The sequence below is a fragment of the Bos taurus genome, chromosome 5 (assembly GCF_002263795.3).
Source record: "Bos taurus isolate L1 Dominette 01449 registration number 42190680 breed Hereford chromosome 5, ARS-UCD2.0, whole genome shotgun sequence".
Classification (NCBI taxonomy): Eukaryota; Metazoa; Chordata; class Mammalia; order Artiodactyla; family Bovidae; genus Bos; species Bos taurus.
Window position 1 is genome coordinate 78,492,945 of NC_037332.1, and position 21,589 is coordinate 78,514,533.

Consider the following 21,589-nt stretch of genomic DNA (forward strand, 5'->3'; position numbering starts at 1 on the left):
AGGGGTTGGGGGCAGGAGGAGAAGGGGACGACAGAGGATGAGATGGCTGGATGGCATCACTGACTCGATGGACGTGAGTCTGAGTGAACTCCGGGAGTTGGTGATGGACAGGGAAGCCTGGCGTGCTGCGATTCATGGGGTCGCAAAGAGTCGGACATGACTGAGCGACTGATCTGATCTGATCTGATCTGATCTCTATTCTGAGTTCATAAAAATGGTCTACATTTTTTCCTAAATGTTTTAAAGTTACGTTTAGCATGTAAGACCTTAGTCTGTAAGAAATCAATTTTTGTTTATGTTGTGAGTAAGAAATCAAACTTAATATTTTAGAAATATCTGTAGCTAGTTATTTTATGCTAGTTATTAGATAAACCATTCTTCTTCACTCTGGTCTGCAGTGCCACCTCTGTCTTGTGTAAATTTCTGTATATGAAGTTCCTGTATGAATTTCTAGACAGTCAGTTTATTCTGCCAGTTTTTTGTTCCCTGTACTAAATTACAGTGTTGTAATTACTGCAGCTTTACAGTAAGTCTCAGATTCTTGTAGGATAGTTCTCTTCACCACCTCTTTTTTACTGAAGTTTCATTGAATCTAGTTTTGAGACAATTAACATATTTAGAGTATTATCCTCCCTTTCATGAGAATGGTATGTCTCTCCATTTATAAGGGCTTTCTCTATTGTCTCTAGGTAAAGATTTATGACAACAAAGTAAATGATAAGGTACAAATAATGATGGTTTTATTTCTTAATTTTCTATCTTTGTCACCTTTTTTTCCTTGTCTTATAGTCCTAACTAGGCTTTTCAGTACTGTGCAGAATGGAATTGATAGTAGCAGGAATCCTGTCTTTTTCCTGATGTTATAAAGAATCCTTTTAATGCTTCACTCTTAATATTTGCTGTGGTGTTTCTGGTAAATATCTTGTACCAAATTAAAGACTTTTAATTTATCTCTAGCATGTTCAAAGTTTTTAAAAATCAAGAATCCATGTTGTATATTATTGAGTATTCTTTCTGCATCAAGTAAGGTGATCTTGTTTTTCTCACTTTAATCATTTAGTAAGATGAAAAATGTACATTCCACCCTTATATTCCTGAGACAAACCTGCCTTGGTCATGATTTTCACATATGGCTTGCTAATATTTTGATTAGAAGTTTTACATCTATGTATTTTATTGATTTGGCTTATTTTTATTTCTTGTACTGTCTTACCTGGTTTTTGGTATTAAGATTATTCTAGCTTCATAGAATGAGTTGAAAAATATTCCATTTTGCTCTGGAAGATAAAATGAAGAAGAATTCATTTAAGATTGTCATTGTTTGAACCATGACTATTTGAGGGAACCTGTCAGTCTGTTTGGTCTTGTTGGAAAGATGTTAAGTACCAGTGCAGTATCTTTAATGGTTTATTTAGGTTTTTCTATATCAGTAACCTCAGATATGCAGATGAAACCACCCTTATGGCAGAAAGCAAAGAACTAAAGAGCCTCTTGATGAAAGTGAAAGAAGAGAGTGAAAAAGCTGGCTTAAAACTCAACATTCAGAAAACTAAGATCATGGCATCTGGTCCCATCACTTCATGGCAAATAGATGGGGAAACAATGGAAACAGTGAGAGACTTTATCTTTTTGGGCTCCAAAATCACTGCAGATGGTGACTGCAGCCATGAAATTAAAAGACGCTTGCTCCTTGGAAGAAAAGCTATGACCAAGCTAGACAGCATATTAAAAAGCAGAGATGTTACTTTGCCAACAAAGGTCCATCTAGTCAAAGCTATGGTTTTTCCAGTAGTCATGTAGGATGTGAGAGTTGGACTATAAAGAAAGCTGAGTGCCGAAGAATTGATGCTTTTGAACTTTGGTGTTGGAGAAGACTCTTGAGAGTCCCTTGGACAGCCGGGAGAGCCAACCAGTCAATCCTAAAGGAAATCGGTATTTCCTTTGAATATTTAATTTGAATTCAGGGAATCAGTATTCCCTGACTATTCACTGGAAGGACTGATACTGAAGCTGAAACTCCAATACTTTGGCACCTGATGCAAAGAATTGACTCAGATGGTTGGATGGCATCACTGACTCAGTGGACATGAGTTTGAGTAAACTCCGGGAGTTGGTAATGGACAGGGAGGCCTGGCGTGCTGCAGAGGGCGCAAAGAGTTGGACACGACTGAGCAACTGAACTGAATTGAAGTGATTTCTCCTCTCCCATCTCCCTCCCACTCCTCTGTCATCATTATCATCATTATCATTGTCACTGTCATCAACTGGGGACAAAAGTCAAGTATTTTTGTTATACCACAGACCATTCCCTGGTCTTTGACTGTGATCCCTTATAGCACAAGGATCCTAACAGTTAAGACAGTGTTGGCATATTACTGGTCCCATTGTTATTACTGCTTAGTTCAGTCTGTCATCCTGTTGTATGAAAATGTCTCCCAGGGCATTGCCCTGGGAAGCACAAAGGTATCTGTATAGTAGTTGAGTGTGATTACACACTTGCAAAGGCATATAAGTCAGCCCTTTATGCTTTTGTCTGTCTCACCCTTTTAGACAGTGCATGTTTCAACTGCCTGTTCTAATTCTCAATTAAGCCATTACTGTAGGGTGATAAACAGCATCATCGTATGTCTGTTTGATGTGGTATCTCTTTACCCACTGTTGGACACTGTGTGCAGTGAAGCATGTGTGTCCCATACTCTGAAAATGTGTAACTTGGCAGCCCACATTGGTAGAGTATCTTCTGTTCCACTCCTCTCCTAGTATTTTAAGCATTTGCATCTACTTCAGACTGCAAAGCCCAGTCTGAAGCATCTATTCCTGGTGGGACCCATTTACAGCCCTCCCACCAGGGCCGCTGGCATTAATCCAGTGTAATCTACTTGCTGGCTATGTGTAGCAGGGCCTTCCCCCCTGGAGAATCTTCCCACAGCCATCTGCAGCCTCTCTCTCTCTTGTTAGCAGACAAAATGGTTCTTGTTGGCAATTTGTGCCTCAGAGGTTATAAGAAGATTATGTATAGATTCAGCCCATCTGTGCATTGCTGAAGTCCTCTAGGTGGGCACTTCAAGGGAGTATACCAAAAGGTCCACTTGGGGGTCACAGTTACCTCCCAAACCTGAAAGTGGGTTCTTCTGATGAGCGTTAGCATGTCCTATTTAATGTGGTCCGTGGATTCCCAGAGGGATTTCCATATGGCTGCACCTTACACAGACATCCTTTTAGTAGTCCAGTTTTCCACTGTGCATGAGTCAGTAAAAACCTAAGCGTATGTACTTTTGAGTTTCCCAGGTGGCTCAGCAGTAAAGAATCCGCCTGTAATGCAGGGGGCTCAGGAGCTGCAGGTTTTATCCTTGGGTCAGGAGATCCCCTGGAGGAGGGCATAGCAACCCACTCCAGTATTCTTGTCTGGAGAATCCATGGACAGAGAAGCCTGCCGGGCTATAGTCCATGGGGCCACAAAGAGTTGAACACAACTGAAGCGACTTAGCACATGCACACGCGTGGACTTTTACCATTGTTTAGTTCTTCCATCACTGCTAAGAAAACAGCATGCAAGTCAGTCCACTGAGCCCATTTGTATTTACTTGCTTCAATCAAAGTAATGGCCATTCACCTTGAATCTGTCACTCATAACCAAGAAGCTCTATGCTTGTCAGTTGAGAAGTATTTATGCTGTCCAAGTGACAATATAATCTGGTATCTCCTCCCTCAGTTCCAGAGTCAGTTCTCTGGGAAAAAAAGCTCTTGGTTGTATCTCCTCCTTCTATTTTCCTCCTAACAAGATTCTATATAAACTCTTGTGTGCATTGTCTTCCTCATTAGAGTGCTTTTCTGATCACCCGAGACACCATGATTATATAGGGTTTCAGTATCATTTTGTCTTTCAGTTTATAGGGGCAATTTAGACTAATGTGCAGTAGCAGGCTAGTGATTGCCTCTCAAATGGAAGTTCTCCAGTCCAGAATCTCAGTTGTTTTTTGTCACGGGGAGTCAATCACAGGCTTTTGCCATAAGTGCCAGTCTGTGTTCTCTATAGAGCTGCTGTACAGAGCTTGTCTCCAGGCTCCAGCTTCTTGTCTGCAACACTGTATGGGCTCAGGCAGTCTTGTTCTCATTTAGCATGATGTCCAATTAATATTGCTTGGAGGGCAGTTGACATGCCATCTGTTTTATGTTGGGGGAAGCCATAGTATCTTTAGTATAGTGTCTATCTTTAGTATAGTATCTATAGATAGTATTTATCCCATTTAGACATAGTATCTATTCCTATAAACCACTGAAGTAAGCCTGTGGATGACTCTACACATGGGCTTCACCAGATGGTCCATACTGAAATCAGATTGATTATATTCTTTGCAGCCGAAGATGGAGATGCTCTACACAGTGAACAAAAACAAGCCCTGGAGCTGACTGTGGCTCAGATCACCAGCTCCTTAATTCAAACTTCAGGCTCAAATTGAAGAAAGTAGTGAAAACCACTAGGCCATTCAGTGAATGTGAAAGTGTTAGTTGTTCAGTCATGTCCAACTCTGTGTGACCTCATGGGCATAAGACACCATGGACTGTAGCCCGCCAGGCTCTCCTGTTCATGGGATTCTCCAGGCAAGAATACTGGAATGGGTTGCCATTCGCTTTTTCACTAGATCTTCCCGATCTGGGAATCAAACCCAGATCTGCTGCATTGCAGGCAGATTCTTTACCATCTGAGATAGCAGGGAAGCCCCCAAAACATATGGGATAATAAAAAAAAAAAAAAAAAAAAGAATACTGGAGTGGGTTGCCATTCCCTTCTCCAGGGGGTCTTCCCAACCCAGGGATCAAACCTGGATCTCCTGCATTGTAGGCAGATTCCACTGTCTGAGCCACCAGGAAAGCCTAGGCCATTCAGATATGACCTAAGTCAAATCCCTTATGATTATACAGTGGAGGTAATGAATAGATTCAAGGAATTAGACTTGGTAAACAGAGTGCCTGAAGAACTATGGACAGAGGTTCATAACATTGTGCAAGAGGTAGTGATCGAAACCATCCCCAAGAAAAAGAAATGCAAAAAGTCAAAGTGGTTGTTGAGGAGGTCTTACAAATAGCTGAGAAAAGAAGAGAAGCAGAAGGCAAATAGAAAGGGAAAGATATACCCAACTGAATGCAGAATTCCAGAGACTAGCAAAGAAAGATAAGAAAGGCTTCTTAAGTGAACAGTGCAGAGAAATAAAGGAAAACAATACAATGGGGAAAAATAGAGATATTTTCAAGAAAATTAGAGATACCAAGGGAACATTTCATGGAAAGATGGACACAAAAAAAGGGTAGAAATGGCAAGGACCTAACAGAAGAAGAAGATGTTAAGAAGAGGTGGCACGTATACACAGAACTGTACAAAAAAGGTCTTAATGACCCAGATAACCATGATGGTGTGGTCACTCACATAGAGCCAGACATCCTGGAGTGTGAAGTCAGGTGGGCCTTAGAAAGTATCACTATGAACAAAGCTAGTAAAGGGGATGGAATTCCAGTTGAGCTATTTCAAATCCTAAAGGAGGATGCCTTTAAAGTGCTGCACTCAATATGCCAGCAAATTTAGAAAACTCAGCAGTGGCCACAGCACTGGAAAAGATCAGTTTTCATTCCAGTCCCAAAGAAAGGCAATGCCAAAGAATGTTCAGATTACTATACAGCTGCACTCATTTCATATACTACCAAGATTATGCTCAAAATCCTTTAAGCTTGGCTTCAGCAGTCCATGAATGGAGAACTTCCAGATGTACAAGTTGGATTTAGAAAAGGCAGAGGAACCAGAGATCAAATTGCTGACAACTGCTGGATCATAGAAAAGGCAAGAGAATTCATGAAAAACATCTGCTTCATTGACTATGCTAAAGCCTTTCACTGTGTGGATCACAGCAAACTGTGGAAAATTCTTCAAGAGATGGAAATACCGTCTTACTGCCTCCTGAGAAATGTGTATGCAGATTAAGAAGCAGTAGGTAGAACCAGACATGGAACAACAGACTGGTTCAAAATTGGGAAAGGAGTACATCGAGGCTGTATATGGCCACCCTGCTTATTGCATTTCTACGCAGAGTACATCATGCGAAATTCTGGGCTGGATGACTCACAAGCTGGAATCAAGATTGATGGGAGAAATATCAACAACCTTAGATACACAGATGATACCACTCTAATGGCAGAAAGTGAAGAGGAACTAAAGAGCCTCTTGATGAAGGTGAAAAAGAGTGAAAAAGCTGGCTTCAAACTCAACATTCAAAAAGCAAAGATCATAGTATCCAGTCCCATCACTTTATGGCAAATAAGATGGATGAAAAGTGGAAACAAGGACAGACTTTATTTCCTTGGGCTCTAAAATCACTGTGGATGGTGACTGCAGCCATGAAATTCAAAGACTCTTGCTCCTTGAGAGAAAAGCTATGACCAACCTAGACAACATATAAAATGAAGAGACATCACTTTGCCGACAAAGGTCCATATAGTTTTTCCAGTAGTCATGTATAGATGTGAGAGTTGAACCATAAAGAAAGCTGAGTACAGAAGAATTGATGCTTTTAGATTCTGCTGCTGGAGAAGACTCTTGAGAGTCCCTTGGACTGCAAGCAGATCAAAGCAGTTAATCTTAAGGAAATCAACCCTGAAAATTCCTTGGAAGGACCAGTGCTAAAGCTGAAGCTCCAATACTTTGGCCACCTGATGTGAAGAGCTGACTCACTGGAAAAGGCCCTGATTCTGGAAAAGATTGAGGGCAAGCAGAGAAGAGGGCAACAGAGAATGAGATGGTTGAATGGCATCACTGACTCAATGGACATGAGTTTGAACTAACTCTGGGAGATAGTGAAGGACAGGGAAGCCTGGCGTGTTGCAGTCCATGGGGTGGCAGAGAGTTGGACACAGCTTAGAGACTGAACAACAACAACAAAGCCTGTTGAAAGATTCAGTTTTCACCCAGACTTTCACCTTAATCCAATCAACCTTAACTTTTTTCATATTCTCTCAATCAAATTGTAGCCTGTGTTAAGACTTCACCAGAAGAGTTTGGTATCATAGTCCATGTGGTCCCATCTAAGTAAAGGAGTCCCAGAAACTTCTCTTCCCTGATCATTTTAGCCAGCAGGGGGTTTGAGCCAAGAGACTTCGGTCCTTCTTGTCAGTCTTCATCTCAAATAATCTGCCTGTTATCCTGTACAGTTTCTCATTATAATCATTGCTTTCCCTGTGTCTTAAATTTGTCCAAACTGGGGTAGATAGACTCAACTAGTTTAACGCCGTTTTATATAAGGGTACTATCAGGGTCCCCGGAGAAGGCAATGGCACCCCACTCCAGTACTCTTGCCTGGAAAATCCCGTGGACGGAGGAGCCTGGTGGGCTGCAGTCCATGAGGTTGCTAAGAGTCGGACACGACTGAGCAACTTCACTTTGACTTTTCACTTTCCTGCATTGGAGAAGGAAATGGCAACCCACTCCAGTGTTCTTGCCTGGAGAATCCCAGGGACGGGGGAGCCTGGTGGGCTGCCGTCTATGGGGTCGCACAGAGTCGGACATGACTGAAGCAACTTAGCAGCAGCAGCAGGATCCCTTTGATCCACCCAGTCTCTGGTCCAGTGGTTAGGGATCTACTTTGCAATGCAGGGGACATGATTTTGATCCCTGATGGAAGAGCTCAGATCCCACATGGGTTTAGTAAACCTGAGTGCTGCAACAAAGGCCCAAGGCAGCCAAGTAAATAAATAAAAATATATATTTTTAAAAAGACCTTTGTTTCAACCCCATCAATGCCCATTTTATTCATCCCATTTCTTAATAACCATCCACAGATTTCCATCCTTCCGGGATGAGTCCTGTGACGCCTTTCTTTCTTTTTCCTCTTTTTCCACTCCTCTTCTGCTGCCGCTAAGTCGCTTCAGTCAGGTCCGACTCTGCGACCCCATAGACAGCAGCCCACCAGGCTCCTCCACCCCTGGGATTCTCCAGGCAAGAACTGGAGTGGGTTGCCATTTCCTTCTTCCAATGCATGAAAGTGAAAAGTGAAAGCGAAGCCGCTTATGGGGTGAATTCATCTGGGGTGTTCTACTTCACATTTTTAGAGGGAGTCAGGCAGTCCCTGTTCTTTGTGTAAACATAGTAGCTTTTATCCAGTTCACTAGGCTGGCTGTTCTCTCAGGGATAACCCACTGTTGTGTTTGTGTCATGGATAGCCATCTGTGATTGTCCCATAGTTAGCTGTGGTCCTGCATCAACCCTTCCACTCTACAGCATTTAAAAATGAATATACTGCTCCTAAATTTCTTTCTTAGTCCTTTAGTAAAGCTTCTTCAGGAAGCTGGTGGTGCCAGTCTACAAAGGAAATGATAGTTCCTTCACAGTAAGCCCCTGTTCTCAGTAGTTTCTTGGTTTTGCCCTTCCCACCCCCAACAGTGAACCTTGGTGACGTTTGTCCCCAGATAATTGTTCCCTTTGGGGGCAGCTTTGAAGCTAGATTGCCCAGCAACAAAATTTGACCTTGCAGTCTTTTTTAATTTTGTTTTAGCTGTTCTGGCTAAATCAATCAAGGAATTGCATGTGTCACTTTTTTTCTTACTGGTTTCTTTATGCATCCATTGAAACAACTCCCCAGGAGTTAGATCCATCAGTAAATTCCATTGATAACTTTTACCTTCGTAATTTATCTCAGCACAGCTTTTGCTGTATACCGTGATTAACCATGAGGCCTCCCAGGGGTCAACAGTTCCTCATATCCTGCCCTGCTCCTCATCCTTTCTCTCCCCAGACCACATGTTTCTACAAACCTAAGTCATTCTATTAGCTCCCACATTTTCTGACACTGAATGAGAGTTTTTTTCCTTTCCTGACATCCATCAGACGTGATACTGGCAACTCAGTTCACTTCTGACACTAACCAGCTGGATTTAACATCAGGTTTAAAGTTTTGGTTCTGCAGAACTGCCCTCACTTCAGTCACCAGCCACAAATAGGGTGATCAGGTTACCCACATTTCTGTCCAGCCAACTGTGAATTCAGGATTTCCCATGACCCTTCTTTCAGGTTCCATAATTCACTAGAGCAGCTCATAGAACTCGGGGAAGCACTTTACTTACTGTCACCATTTATCACAAAGGCTACAACTCAGAAACAGCCAAATGGAGGAGATGTATAGGAGAACATATGTGAGGAGGAACGCACAGCTTCCGTGCCTGGAGGGTGGCCTCCTCCCCCACCTCAATGTGTTCGCCAACCTAGAAGCTCCCTCTATTCCTTCTTGAATCAATTTTTGTTTATTTCTGTTTTATCTAGGAAAAATTCTCTTACCTTTCAGTTTATTGACATAAAGTCTTAATTATATTTCCTTATCATCTTAATCTCTGCTATGTCTGTAGTTTTGTTCCCCTTTTCATCCCTAATGTTATTTATTTGTGCCTGCTCTCTTTTTTCTCTTGATTATTTTCTCATAAAGTATGTCAGTTTTACTACTCTTTATAAAGAACATTTATCTTTGTTTGTATTTTCTGTTGTATCTTTATTTTGTATTTTATTAATTTATGGATTTGTTTTTTATTTGCATTGGGCCCACCCCACCCCCAAATATTAGCATCTTAAGCGTTTGAGTGCTGTTTTAGTTGTACCCTACAAGTCTTCAATTCAGTTCAGTTCAGTCACTCAGTTGTGTCTGACTCCTTGCAACTCCATGGACTACAGCACGCCAGGCCTCCCTGTCCATCACGAACTCCCAAAGTTTACTGAAACTCATGTCCATTGAGTCGTTGATGCCATCCAACCATCTCATCCTCTGTCGTCCCCTTCTCCTCCCGCCTTCAATCTTTCCCAGCATCAGGGTCTTTTCAAATGAGTCAGTTCTTCGCATCAGGTGGTCAAAGTATTGGAGTTTCAGCTTCAGCATCAGTCCTTCCAGTGAATATTTAGGACTGATTTCCTTTAGAATGGACTGGTTGGATCTTCTCTGCAGTCCAAGGGACTCTCAAGAGTCTTCTCCAACACCACAGTTCAAAAGCATCAATTCTTCAGTGCTCAGCTTTCTTTATAGTCCAACTCTCACATCCATACATGACTACTGGAAAAACCATAACTTTGACTAGACAGACCTTTGTTGGCAAAGTAATGTCTGTGCTTTTTAATATGCTGTCTAGCTTGGTCATAGCTTTTCTTCCAAGGAGCAAGCGTCTTTTAATTTCATGGCTGCAGTCACTGTCTGCAGTGATTTTGAAGCCCCAAAAAATAAAGTCTCTCACTGTTGCCATGTTTCCCCATCTATTTGCCATGAAGTCTTAGTATCTGGTATTTTCATTATTTAAATTCTAATGATTTTAAAATTTTCACTTATTTTAACCATTTGCCTTTATCCTTTTTTCTTTTTTGCCTTCTTTTGAAATAATTGAAAGATTTTTCTCATTCATTTTTTAAATTTAATTATTGTAGATGTGATTTGCTTTGTTTCCCTTTATTAATGATAAGCTTTGAGATTTTAACGTGAATACTCAGTATTATGTTAATAAGAATCTTTAAAACACAGATACTCTAAAAATGCTTTGACTTCAGCCACCCCCATCATGGCTTACTTATTATAGTTGTTCAAAATTTTAATAATCCCTCAAGTTAGATATGGGAGAAGGCAATGGCACCCCAGTCCAGTACTCTTGCCTGGAAAATCCCATGGACGGAGGAGCCTGGTGCGCTGCAGTCCATGGGGTTGCTAGGAGTCGGACACGACTGAGCGACTTCACTTTCACTTTTCACTTTCCTGCATTGGAGAAGGAAATGGCAACCCACTCCAGTGTTCTTGCCTGGAGAATCCCAGGGATGGGGGAGCCTGGTGGGCTGCCGTTTATGGGGTTGCACAGAGTCGGACATGACTGACGCGACTTAGCAACAGCAGCAGCAAGTTAGATATATTTATTTGCTATACTTGATTTTGCTTAAACTTACTCATAATTGCTCTTTGTTGAAAATTCACATTCCATTTTGTATCTTAAATATTTCTTCTGGGATTAGTCTCCTTATTCCTAAAGTTTATCCTTACAAGTTCCTTAAGTGAGGTGACGTTCTCTATTAGATTTTGTTCATCTAACAGTGTTTTAAATTTGTCCTTGTTTTTGAAAGATGGTTTCATTAGATATTAAATTCTGTACTGAAAGGTTTGTTTTCCTCTCCGTCTTAGCACATTATATTCCAATATCTTCTTGAAACCATTCCATTCTCATTTGAATGAGAAGTCATTTATTACAGTCACTCTCATTGTCATTCCTTGGCCAGAAATCTTTTTTCATTCTGGCTGTATATATGATTTTCTGTTTGTCCTTGGTGTCCCATATTTGTACTGTGATTTATCTAGATGAGGGTTTCTTTATTTGTCCTGGTGTGATTCATTGTGTTTCCTGAAATCTAGGATTAATATTTCTCACCAGTTTTGGAAAATTCTCAGTTTTCTTTCTGAATTTTACTTCCATATGTCTTTTTTCTTTTTTTATTGTCTTGAAACTTTAATTAAATGTGTTACTCTGTCTTGCTTAGTCTTCCATATCTTTCGACCTCTTTTTCTGTCTGTCTCTTTGCTGTATTCTGGTTAATTTATCTCTCACCTTATTCTCCTTTTGCCCATGTTTAATCCATAGTTAACCCTTCCTTTGACATTTTAATTTCAGTGGTCCTATAAATAGTTTTACTCCTAATTTTTCCCTTAATTTCCTTAAATGCATTAAACATACACATCTTATATTCTTTTTCACATAAATTCAGTATCTCATGAGTTGAGGATTGAGGATTTATTCCTTCAGGGAGGGTTTAGTACCTGAATTCACTGGCAACACAGATTAGTTTACTTTAAGTTATAGTTTTCACTGTGAGTCTTTCTTTGGGCCTTACAAATAGCATGAGAGCCCTAAACACCTTTGAAAACTAGACAGTAGATAGGAGTTTGCAGGAAGGCTTTTTTCTACCTTCCTCCCTGGGCCTGGGCCAGGGCCAGGTCCAGAGCAGACAACTTTTGTTGGCAATACAGACTTTGTTGTAATCATTTTTGTTTCAGTTTTTCCTTTCTTGGTCTCCTTTCCCTGAGTTTTTTGCCCTTTTTAGATCTGACTTTTTTGCAAGAGGATCTACCATTTTAATTCTAGCCCTTCTTGAACTTTATCCCTCAGCATGCACAAAAGTAATACTGACGCTCTAGGCCACCTTAGTTCAGTAAACACTCCAAAGACAGCCAGACATTTCAGCTTTACCACACTGATCTCTCGCTCCCATTTTGTTCCCGGCCTTCAGTGACTTCCTTTATATTTTTTTGCAAATTCATATGGTCATGTACTGGGTGTTTAATTGTTATTTCATTTACCATTTTATAGATTAGTTTTGGAGCCCTAGTCCATAACACTGTCATAAATAAAAATGTTTAAAACAGATCACTGAACTAAAAATGAACAGACTGTGACAGTTATTACAGAATATAACAAATGCTAGGTATAATATAACTGTTAGTAACATAAAAAGGGAAATAATGCAGATCTTTTTTCTCTTTTACCAGCAATTACCAATAACCTACATTAAATAATTTAAGTACACAGTATGCGTGTAACTATTTCATTTTTGTTTTAACCATTGTTGAAGCAATAAAAGATACTATTCACAGATCCTCATGAGTGTTAGAAAATTATATTTTTATGAATAAAGATATTTATACGAAGTACATTTAAAATTATGAATTAAACAAGACCTTTAATATAGGAAACAATTTCATTGAATATATATTTCATTACCTATTTTGCAAGCCTATTTGTCTTTGAAACCTATATATACTTTAAAAAGTGATCTCATATCAAATAAAAAATCATTTTCAAGTCAGATTCAAATTATTCTTATAGATCCATTTTGGGGGGGATTCCACTTCCCAGATTATTTCCATATAGATTAGATTCAGTAAGTTTTTAAAATTGTAGTAAGAAAAAAAAGATGTATGAATTTACCATCGTAACTACTGCTTAGTGAAAAATTCAGTATATTCACATTGCACTAAGTATATTTAGATTATTTTGCAACCAGTCTCCAGAGGTTTTTCATCTTGCAAAACTGAAGCTCTATACCCATTCAACAGTAACTCCCCGTTTCCTAGTCCTCTTAGTCCCTTCCTGACAACCACCATTCTTCATTTGTTTCTATGAATTGACTACTTTAAGTACCTCATCTAAGTGGAATTATACAATATTTGTCTTTCTGTGACTCGCTTATTTCACTTAGCATAATGTCCTTAAGGTTCATCCACATTGTAGCATATGCCAGGATTTCCTTCCTTCTTAAGGCTGAATAACATTCCATTGTATAAATTTTTTTTAAAAAGAAAAGCAAAAAAGCATTCCATTATATGTATATACCACATTTTGTTTATCCATTCACCCATTTTGTTTCCACCTTGGCTACTGTGAATAATGGTACTATAAATATAGACATTTGACTATATCTTCAGCACTCTCCCTTCAGTTCTTTGGGTTCAGTTCAGTTCAGTCACTCAGTCGTGTCTGACTCCGACTCTTTGCAACCCCATGAATCACAGCACGCCAGGCCACCCTGTCCATCACCAACTCCCAGAGTTCACCCAGACTCATGTGCATTGAGTCGGTGATACCATCTAGCCATCTCATCCTCTGTCGTCCCCTTCTCCTCCTGCCCCCAATCCCTCCCAGCATCAGGGTCTTTTCCAGTGAGTCAGCTCTTTGCATGAGGTGGCCAAAGTATAAGAGTTCCAGCCTCAGCGCCAATCCTTCCAATGAACACCAGGAATGATCTCCTTTAGGATGGACTGGTTGGATCTCCTTGCAGTCCAAGGGAGTCTCAAGAGTTTTCTCCAACACCACAGTTCAAAAGCATCAATTCTTCAGCGCTCAGCCTTCTTCACAGTCCAACTCTCACATCCATACATGACCACTGAAAAAACCATAGCGTTGACTAGACGGACCTTTGTTGGCAAAGTAATGTCTCTGCTTTTCAATATGCTATCTAGGTTGGTCATAACCTTCCTTCCAAGGAGTAAGCATCTTTTAATTTCATGGCTGCAGTCACCATCTGCAGTGATTTTGGAGCCCAGAAAAATAAAGTCTGACACTGTTTCCACTGTTTCCCCATCTATTTCCCATGAAGTGATGGGATCAGATGCCATGATCTTAGTTTTCTGAATGTTGAGCTTTAAGCCAGCTTTTCACTCTCCTCTTTGACTTTCATCAGGAGGCTTTTTAGTTCCTTTCACTTTCTGCCATAAGGGTGGTGTCATCTGCATATCTGAGGTTATTGATATTTCTCCCGGCAATCTTGATTCCAGCTTATGTTTCTTCCAGCCCAGCGTTTCTCATGATGTACTCTGTATATAAGTTAAATAAGCAGGATGACAATACACAGCCTTGATGTACTCCTTTTCCTATTTGGAACCAGTCTGTTGTTCCATTTCCAGTTCTAACTGGTTCTCTGGGTATATGTACCCAAAGTACCCAAATTCCCTAAGGGGAATTTCAGCAAGTTTTTAGTACCTAGCTGCTTCCTACTGCTGTCAAACACATTTTGGTTTTCCATGGTAATAATATAGATATGCTCTTAATAGCTTTAGTATATTTCATTATATAAGTGGCCATAAATCTAACCCTTTTGTTAGTTACTTAGAATATTGTGAATAGTTTACTGTTACAAATAACACTTTATACACTTTAAGCATCCATGTACATATGTTTTTGCTTATTTATGTGATAAATTAACTAGATTTTCTGGGTCAGATGATCTGTTTATTTTTAAGCTTTTGAAAAATATTGCCGAGTACGGAGGTCTAGCAATTTATGCCGCCTTTATAAGACAATGTATGAGAATACTCTTTCCTCCACATTTTTGCTGTGCTTTTCTTTTTTAATCTTTGTCAATCTGATAAGCAAAATATAGCTCACTCTTCAGCCATCATTGAGGGTAATTTTTAAAATGCTCATTTGAATTTGTAATCTGCCTTTTGAGATATCTTTGTGAACTAGTCAGGTCCAAGGCCTCAAAGCCAGTCTGGCTCAGTCAGTAACTAGTCACTGCCCTGGGTTAGTACATGTGTAATCTTCCAGCTTTCATCAGGATGTTCACCAAAGGTATGCTGGACACCACCATCTTCACACCTCTATTGGCAGTGCTTCGTAATATGTAAACCCCAGTAAGAGCGGCCTTTCCATGGGCTGTTGCACCACCAGCCAGCACTGGACCTGACCTGTGTCACTCAGCCATCTCCTAAGGCTGTAGCCTGGGTCCTGTGCTCCCAATCTCAGTTCCAGCCTCAAGCTATTTGACTGTCCCCATAGGGCAGACCTTATTCTCCACAGTGATGCTGGCAGACAGTTGCCAAATCCCAGGGATGAGATAGCAGAGGCCAGGCCATCTCAGGGTCTGTGCCTTTGCCACTGGTAGGCAAGTTTTTGACTGTGTTTTATTGTAAAACATGGTCAAGCATAATGTCCGATAGTTTTATTTCATTTTACATGCCTTAGATGTTCACATAATAATTCCTCAGTGTACATTTGTTGACTATTCACAATGTAGTAGGCCAGGTTCCAAGTGCTGGAAACTCTGAGATTAAAAATATAGTTACTGGTGCTCTAGCAAATGATGGTTAGCAGGGAAGAGAGGAGAGACACATAAATAGATAATTATAATAGAATTTTGATAGTTTTATTGGTAGGAATAATTACTGTGATGAAAATAGAGGTGGGATACTGTGGAAGCATGTGGAAGGGACTGTAGTGCCAATAAAAAGTATTTAGGGAATGCTTTCCAAAGGAACCACTGCCTAAAGAAAAAGTGGAACTTAGCCAGGTGCTGCAAGGGAAAGAGACATCCTGGGCAGAGGGAAAGGATTACAGAGGCACAGGGACCTGTCATGTTCAGAACTGAATTGCTAGCATATGATTTGGCTACATATGTGGTGGTGAGAAATGAGGCAAGAAAGGACCAAATTATGAAGCTGAGATATATCTTAAATATGGAAACTTACTACACATTCATCATGTTGAGTATCAAAGAAAAAATAATTTTCCTAAGTTATTTAATTTTTAAAAAAAAATGTTTAGAGGAGAAAACTAACTTTTATTTCTTGATTCAGTTAAAAAATTGCCTTGTTTCTGCTAAGTAAGTGCATTATTAAAAAGCATGTGGCATTTATACTGTCCTTGAGAAAGCAGAACTAGAAAGAAGAATAGACATGGAACACACGTAACAAGTGGGTAGAATTGTGGCGAAGGAAAAATAAACTATGTATATCAGTCTTTCATGTCTGCTAGAAAGGTGGAAAACATATAATTTGTTTTCACTTCCCCATGTAAAAGTTTTCCATAATTAAAGCAAGAAAATAGCTTAAGATGGCTGGTTGCCATTCCTTAAAGAAGTTATTTTTCCTTTGAGATTAAACATTTTCCCATTAACAGTAAATAAAGTAGCCAAGCTGCTAGGGATTTGATTTGAGTGCTTAAAACCCTCTGCCTTTCAGCATTGGTCCAATCAGGAGACAGGTTAAACCACACAGTAACTTAAATAGAGGAATGTGATGTGAAGAATTATTAAGCTATAATAGGAAAGTAACTATAAAGACATGAAGAACACTCTAAAGGGTATCCTAGGAAGGACCAACTTGGAAGGAGGCCTACTTCCCAAGGCTAAGGTTCATACTTCATTGAGGAAGGTGTGGTTACAGCTCATTGGATGGTGGAGGCCAATGGGTTGCTTGGGCTGGAACTGATCCTCAGTCAGACAAGCAGAAAACAAACCTTCTAGGTCCAAGTGAGCAGTCGCTGTGAGATATGAGTATGCCCTATCCTTATTAGGAGGGCCTAGTCACTGAGACTGCCCACTCTAGGTGTGTGGCCAGGAAAGTGGACCATCAGACGTCCTTACAGATCCACACCACTGATCAGCCATGCAGTGGGAACAAAAGCACACAAAACACTGCACCTTATCCACTGTACTCCAAAACCATTAAGAGAAGCCCTTCCTCCTGCACTGTCTCTCTAGTTATCTCTACTGGCAAAGCCTCACTGTGTGCTCACTGTAAAAGAGAACATGCTAACTGGCCAGTCCATTTTCATAGACCACCTACAGAGTGAATTTGGAGCTCAGTAAATAGATCAGTAGATAACTGGCACACAATCTGACTGCTTAAAACCCTGAACATTTCACCTGTGTCTGGCATATAATTGAGAAAGAAATTTTAAAAACCCTGAAACCCAGGAACTGATGTAGCTCTCACAGCTCAGCCTTCCTGTCACCACAGACTGATGGGATGCTCACAGCTGAACCATGCTGTTCTGTTGAGTATAAGCAGCCCCACGGGACCATCCACTACAAGCAAGGTCACTGTGCAACCCACGAAATACGAAGCACCCTCTTTCTTCAAGCTGCCTGGTATATATTTTTTAGAAGTGCTCTGCTAAGCAGGTTTTCACCTAACACTTAATAATGAATCAGATGAGGGAATTTTTAAATACATGTAGGCTGTGGGTAGATGATAATTCATGACCAAAATCCTATTGTAGACTATTAAAAGTAGTCATTTACAGATTATAAAACAACACAAGAAAAATTTTAATGGAAAACATCTTGCTTGTGTGTTTTGGGTGTTCTTTGAGTTGATATGAACCAAGTAGCATCGGCTCATTTCCCTTAACTTTTTAAAAAAGTCTCCCCCAAAGCCTGCTCCCTCAGATTTTACTGTATTTGTGCACAGTGAATTCTGTGAGAGAATTATTACAATTCTACAATATCCATTCTGAAGACCAAACATTTTTTGGTAACTCATTTATTAGTAAAATTAGATCTGAACCAGCGTGACCCTATTTAGATTTTTTGGGTATACTCGGACACTCATATAGTTTGCTGCAGAAACATTAACTGATTATAGGGTGCTGCCCTAGGTAGTTCACGTATGTGTTGTATGCACAATATTACCTTGTAAATTAAGTTATGACATGTGTGCCTCCAAAGGTTTAAATAGGGATTATAGACATATGTCTGTACCACTGGTGGCTCCTGCCAATTGCTGGAAATGCAGGTTCTATCTCTGGGTTATGAAGATCCCCTGGAGAAGGAAATGGCAACCCACTCCAGTATTCTTGCCTGGGAAATCCCATGGATAGATCAGCCTGATGGGCTACAGTCCATGGGGTCGGTCATAAAAGAATCCGACAAGACTTAGCAGCTAAACAACAAACAACAATAGACATATGTATGTATAGCATTCATGGCAGAGTGGTTTTAGAGGGTACTTCATTTGTAACTATGTGAGTTAGTGAATATTAGCTGAACTTATTGTGGTAATATATTTTCCTGTTTATGCATATATCAAATTATCATGTTATATACCTAACACTAATATAATATTATATGTTATATTTCAGTAAAACTGTGAGGAGGAAAGAGGCATTTTAATATTGTGGACAGTTTTTAGTTTTGATAAATTAGCTCATGGTTTACATGAGCTAAAACAATAAGAAAAGCAACCTTTAATTTTCCAGTAACTTTCCATTTTGTCTCTGAATTTCAGTTGGAGGTTAACTTAGGAAGTGTAGACTGTGTGTATCCCCGAAATGAAGGCTAAAATAAATATAATCAGGACAACTATAGGCTATAGCCATGATCATTTATGCAAGAAGAAAAGAGCCTCTTAATTGAGGATTGCTTAGATAATACGTGTATATAAAAAGGGATCAATAGCAGTATTCTTGGAGAAGGAAATGGCAACCCACTCCAGTGTTCTTGCCTGGAGAACCCCAGGGATGGGGGAGCCTGGTGGGCTGCCGTCTATGGGGTCGCACAGAGTCGGACACGACTGAAGCGACCTAGCAGCAGCAGCAGCAGCAGTATTCTTACACATTTTCAATGGAAGAAATGTCAAGAACAATTTTATTAGTTCTTGTTTGCTTTGCATTTTAAAGGAATGTCAGTTCACATACCAGTGTTTTCATAAACAAAAGTTTGATGATGTTTCCCACCTACTCATACACCCCTGAAAATCATTCAAGTGAAACCTTTCAGCTCTTTGATTATGGTGGGATAGAACTGACTTCTTTTCTGTGTGGTCATGAAGAAGCATTTTAGCTCAAGAATGTAGCACAAGAACGTTAGCACTTTAGGATTTTAGCGCAAGAATTTTTCTGGAAATTGATGTTTTTAAGCTGAATGCAGTGATCATGTTTTGACTTGGAATCTTGCCCTCCGTTTCTGTTCTTGTTGTTCTGTACAGATTATCAGCGCCTGATGACTGTGGCTGAAGGCATCACCACACTTCTGTTCCCATTTCAGTGGCAGCATGTTTATGTGCCCATCCTCCCTGCTTCTCTGCTCCACTTTCTTGATGCTCCTGTCCCTTATCTGATGGGCCTTCAGTCAAAAGAAGGAACTGACCGTTCTAAGCTAGAACTTCCTCAAGAGGTAAAACTTTAAATGAATGATGCAGCATATGCTCTTTGTTAATTTAGGTCAGGGCCACTTTTGTTAGATAACATTGTCTTTGTCCAAACGGCGTCTCTGGCTATTCTGAATCTTCCAAGTAGGTCTAGGGCAGACATTTGGCCATAGAATTCAGATCCTGACTTCTAATGGCTATTATAAGACATAGTCAATGATGAAACATGGTTCAAAACAGAACAGTGGCAAATTTTCACAGCTGTAAATTTGTGAAGATGGAGTGATAGTAGTATTATCTAGTTGCTTTATTATTCTAATAATATTTTATTTCTTTATTCATGTTTTAAATTTTGTTTTTAAGTGGTACAGAGCAGTTTTAAAATCCTTCAAAAGTATTGTATTAATTGAAGTGAATTTGATTCTTGACCTCTGTCAAATGGAAAGTAACATCTTTCTGCAAACTAAGGGTCATGGAAATATTAAATATTTAGTCTTTGTTTTCAGAAATAAGACCAGTTATCAACTTTTTCTGAATGTCAGCTTAGCTAGCTGGGTGAGATAAAAATTCTAACCCTTAGCTTTTAGGCCACCTTAAGATTACTTTCTGTGTGTTATATTTTCCAATGTTGTTTCAAAAGAAAATAAACAGGAATTTTTGAAAGCATCTTGAATCTAATTTTTAGCTGTTTTGATAGTACTCAGAATTGAAATGTAAAGCCTTTGAATTGAAATATTGATGAGAGAGCCATGGCCTATTAAAAAACATAAAATGGTTAATTACATTATATTATTAGCAATTTAATTAGCACCTTTCTCAGTAAAATTTTTCATGCTGTGCTTCACTTTATTTGCTCTTATTTCCCATAGAGATTCTCATTTTAATAAGTGAATTTAAAATAACACATTAAGCCACAGCTGTTATACCCAGAAATGATTCCTGTAATCATCCATTGCTTGCTTTATTGTAATGAATGTTTTCTTACCAAAATGAACATTTTTGTTCAGGGGAAAGTAGCCGATTCAGGTCATATAGAATACACATGCAAACTGTCTTGCTCCTTTTGAGCTTGTGCATGCTTTCTGCTTCTTTCTCGGATACCTCTTTTTTCTTATAACTGAACTCTCATTTTCTCTTTTATTAAATTAATGTGTTTTGTTGGTTCAAAGACGTTAGCCTTTTAAATTTTCAAGGAAAAAGAAATAGACTAGCCAAATACAGTTTGGTTTAAATATTTAAACTGTGATATGTTTTAGTTTCTTGTTGAGTATCTGGTCTATTTGTATGTTAATTAAATTATATTTGTTTAGACACAGATATTACATTTCCATTTTTGCATGAGTAATAATTGTTGAGAAGTTTTTATTTATTTATTTACTTTTATAGAATTTTAAATGCCAGCTTGATGTGTTATTAGGAAATCTTTCTGTTTCTCTGTGTCTATGTGTATCCTCTGTGTGTATGTGTCTATGTGTATCTTCTGACTCTAAAAATGAACATACTTAAATACTCTGAAAGTTGTTATAGTAATATCTGTGATTTTCTGATTTTTCATTTACTAAATCAGTACTTTAATAAGTATACATACTTATCTATTCATAGAGTAGAATAATATGAAATAACCTGAATCAGCTGTGAAAATAGTAGTGCTTCTGTATAGAAAGTATACATGTGTGCATTACTGACTTAGAAGAAAAGGCTAATGGCATATCACTTTGCTCTGCTGTTGTTTTACAATGAGATGAAATAATCCACACACATAATTTGGAGGAGGAAGTGGTTATAAAAATAATCATTGTTTAAGAGTGGCTAGTAATATTCCCCTTTCCCTAAAAACTGCAAAATAAAATAATAGCTAAAAATAGTGAGAGGGTTTCTTAGAATAGTTGTGAAAATAAGTTTACAAAATGATTATTTTAAGAAGATATGACTTTAGTTGTTAGCTAACTAATGTAACTATATAGGCTTATAATTAACTATGCACTCACTAGCCCTATGATTCCAAAATGATAGGCACAGGTAGCTGTTTCTGTATTACATACAGAAACAATAATTACATACAATAAGCAATGTGTTGTTTTTGGTGGGGTACGGGAAAGTGATGGTGCAAGGATGTAGCACTGAGAATTAGTTGTATAGACTGGTACCTCACTTTCTACCATCTTTACAAT

General features: G+C 39.1%; 1 protein-coding gene across 5 annotated transcripts in view; it reads left to right on the forward strand.

The window, feature by feature from the left end:
• DENND5B (DENN domain containing 5B) overlaps nucleotides 1-21,589 on the forward strand; it is a 220,790-nt gene that overhangs the window by 118,605 nt on the left and 80,596 nt on the right. For all 5 annotated transcript variants that reach the window (XM_059886403.1, XM_005206831.5, XM_059886404.1 and 2 more), the window contains one exon: nucleotides 19,257-19,444. In XM_059886403.1, coding sequence (XP_059742386.1) covers nucleotides 19,257-19,444 — 188 coding nt within the window. The remainder of the gene's footprint in view (nucleotides 1-19,256; nucleotides 19,445-21,589) is intronic.